Genomic DNA, 3,400 nt, shown 5'->3' with positions numbered 1-3,400 from the left:
CAACACCATTCTTGGTGCCATCCAAGTGGTTAGATTAACAATTGAAAATAATTATTTCATAATTCCAGCGAGTCACTTTGTGTGACAACTTTTGAGGATGAATTGGATACGGAGTTCCTAAGGATTTTCGGATGACATTGAAATGAATGAGAGCGGCCACTGAATGTGCATAATGTCAACTTTAATGCCTTTGTGAGAGTCATAATATCTCTTTCTTTACATTAAAAGATGGAAACGAAAAGCTAGGCATGGGGCTCCATATGTTGGACATTAAGATGGGCACATTGGACTTCATTATTATTTTTGTCCAAGGTTATGGATATTTTATCAAGCATGAGCCCCAACTTGTGAAAGTCATAAAGGTAGACATGATAGATGTTCCTCTTTATGTTGATGACAAATGTAACACATTAGTTTTCCCTTAGTTGTGAGTTTTGTGTGTGACGGTTTAGTCTTTGCTCAACTTTGAATTATCCAAATTTTAAGTAATTGGCCTTTAGGGATGGTTTTGGGTATACTTTCTTTCCCATCCACAAATGTATAGATAGCTGCAGCCTACACATATAATATATTTATGTATTAACAATCACGAAAGGTGTTCACTGTTGATAAAAAGGAATTTATTTATGGCTACAATAAAAAGAAGACTCATTTGAATAAGATGTTTATTGATTTTAAACATTTTACAATAAGAATAGTAATAACATTTTAAACAGTTTACAAATTTTATTGATGGAATTACGAAAGGTGCAATTTCGGGTGGACATCAAGGTAAGTACTTGTAAGTCTATCCCACCATGTGAAGTAGAGAGCTCGATTAACACGTGGGTCGATATGATGGAGGTAATGATGTAGGGGCCTTTGTGCCCCTGGGAAAAGAAGAGCACCCAATGAAGCAGGACCATATACCCATGGAGGCAAATCGTAACCACAATGACCCATTAAGTTAACATTATTGATTGCAAACAAAAGGAGCATGTAATATAATGGATTCCATATACGAGTACAATGGACCCATAGGAATAACATCATGTAGAATGGTGTGATAGTTAATCCCACATCCCAAATCTCACCATGAGCCGTGTTGAACACTGTGATATCTCCACCAGTTGCATGATGCTTTTGGTGTAGAGTGCAATACAAAGTTTTGAAGTAATGCATACATGTGTGCACAAGCCAAAAGTATGCATCATGCAAGATCATTACACACCATGTGAACATAATAGCCCCTTTTATATCCCAAGAAAATTCCCAATTATAGAAGTAAGTCTCCCTGGAGAAAACAAAAAATTGAAATAAGGATTGTAACAAGTCTCTCTAGAGTCAATAAATTGAAATAAGGATTGTAAGAAATAGTAAAGTTGGTGATCCATGCATTATTACTTCACCACTTAATAGTGATGTACATAAATACATGTGTGAGTACAATAATAATGATAATAGTTGCTAAAATCAGATTTTTGTTGGACTTGACAGAAAACTAAAAATTAGTTCATAACATAAAAAAGTAGAGTTAAAGAAAAAGGAACATCTTGAACTTAAATAATTTAAGTAGTTCAAAGGGCACATTTATAGGTTAATAACATTTGGAAGTATTGAAAATAAGGATATGATTTAACTTTCTCAATGTTAATTGGAGTATAGTATGCACCAAAAATTTAGGATAAAGCTTGAACCAATCTAGCAAAATGCATTATCATTTTATAAATGGTTCAATGGGCAAATTTATAGGTTAATAAACCTTCGAAGAATTGAAAATAAGGGAACAATTTTATTATTTTTATTATTTTTATCAAAAAATATACTACTTCCATTAGTTAAGACAATGTACATAGGATAATATACAACTCATAAGAGAACAATTTGACTTTCTTAATATTAATCACAACATAGTTTGCGCTAAAATTTTAAAATTTTAAACATAAGCATAAGCGAATCTAGCAAAATTTCATTAAAATCTTTGAAAATTAGCCATTGAACTAGAAATAGCTCCTAATGTTTGGCTAGTTGAAGGGCCTAGAGGTTGATATGGAAACCCCATGACAATAAAAAATGACCAGGATATAGTTAAAAAATGACAGCTATTTGCAACATAGAATTAGACCCTAGGAGATCAAGGTGTACTCATTGTGCTGACACATGGACGAAAGATTTCCAAACTATGAAAGCTAAAGATAAACGGTGGTGATTACGAACAAGACCTTGAACTCAGAAGACAAAGATAAAAGGTTAGTTATGGAAAATGGAAATGCATGATCAAGTTAAAATATAAAAATGGATGTTTGTCTAAGGTGTTCTAGGTGCAATGAATAATTATAACGGCAATTTATCAACTCTAGTCATAAAGCATAATTCTGTAGAATGGCATTCAAATATATGCTCAACCTCTTCAATCAAGGCCTCATTAGTTTGGATACTAGAAGTAAAACAAGAGGGTTATAATGGATTAATGCATCAGTATCCTGTGTAGTGAAAATAATCCTCATTTGTTTTAAAATAATATTAGTTCAATTTAATTTCTCAAGGTTGGTAGTTTTAATTAACCAAAGAAAAAGAGAAATGAATGCATACAATAATCTTGATGCTAGAGGTTTTGTGTCATTTTGTTAAACATCAATGTCATAATAACTAGGTGGTGGACATGTAGCCTACCTGCAGAAGGTGGTGAGGGTAGCAAGGGGCATGGGGGCAACACAAACGGCAATGGCATCAAGGAGGGAGGGGCGAAGGAAGAGGCGATTTGTGGTGGGACCAAGGCGGCGTACTTGTCCCAAGCACTCTAAGAGGCACAAACCTAAATACCATGTCACCTCCCAAGTCACATGCATGGCCCCAAACATCAAACCCCCCACTACACTTCCCACTCCACACACCAACACCTCTCGCATCATGCCCCCAATCTCCATCTCTCTCTCTCTCTCTCTCTCTCTCTCTCTCTCTATCACACACACACATATCTCCTATTATGCATATTTCCATAGACCCTTAATACCATACCAATCTTTCTCCTAAACTTTCTCTTTCTCAGTCATCATTTTGCTTTGACTTCTATCCTTTCCCTCCCATTACTCATCCAAACTATTCCTTTCCTCCCACTTCTTTACCAACTAACATCTTCCTCCGTCTACTTTAGTAAGTATCTTTTTCCGTCAACTCTAGCAATGTCCTTTCCATCTATCTCCTCTAGCAAATAACTTTTTCCTCCCACTACTCTAACAACTATCCATTTCCCTCATATTTTTACAAGCTATCTTTTCTTTTGACGGTTGTAGCAACTATCCTTTTCCTCTTACTACTCTTAACAACCATCTCTTTTCCCCATACTTCTTTACAAAATATCCATTTCTTTTTATATGAACATCATTTTTCTTTGACTTCTTTGGCAATTATCCTTCTTTCC

The 3,400-nt window shown here is 34.9% G+C and overlaps 1 protein-coding gene across 1 annotated transcript; it reads right to left on the bottom strand.

Moving 5' to 3' along the window:
- Positions 1–701: 701 nt before the first annotated feature.
- On the bottom strand, positions 702–2,957 carry LOC147869024 (uncharacterized). Its single transcript, XM_087325916.1, has 2 exons — positions 2,653–2,957; positions 702–1,273 (listed from the first exon to the last, which is right to left on the bottom strand). Exons 1-2 carry the CDS (start codon positions 2,904–2,906, stop codon positions 739–741), a joined length of 789 nt encoding a protein of 262 aa, XP_087182042.1. The 5' UTR covers positions 2,907–2,957; the 3' UTR covers positions 702–738.
- Positions 2,958–3,400: the final 443 nt, after the last annotated feature.

Source organism: Azolla caroliniana, unplaced genomic scaffold (genome assembly GCF_043228905.1).
Source record: "Azolla caroliniana isolate FFs.n. ecotype wild unplaced genomic scaffold, voAzoCaro1.0.p SCAF_1, whole genome shotgun sequence".
Lineage (NCBI taxonomy): Eukaryota > Viridiplantae > Streptophyta > Polypodiopsida > Salviniales > Salviniaceae > Azolla > Azolla caroliniana.
Note: the sequence above shows the minus strand (reverse complement) of the source record. Positions and strands in the feature narration are given on the sequence as shown.

Excerpts from the sequence above, each read along its gene's own strand:
- LOC147869024 (XM_087325916.1), bottom strand. The coding sequence starts at position 2,906 with ATGGAGATTGGGGGCATGATGCGAGAGGTGTTGGTGTGTGGAGTGGGA. Across the intron at positions 1,274-2,652 it reads ACCCTCACCACCTTCTGCAG|GGAGACTTACTTCTATAATT; the intron begins GTAGGCTACATG and ends TGTTTTCTCCAG.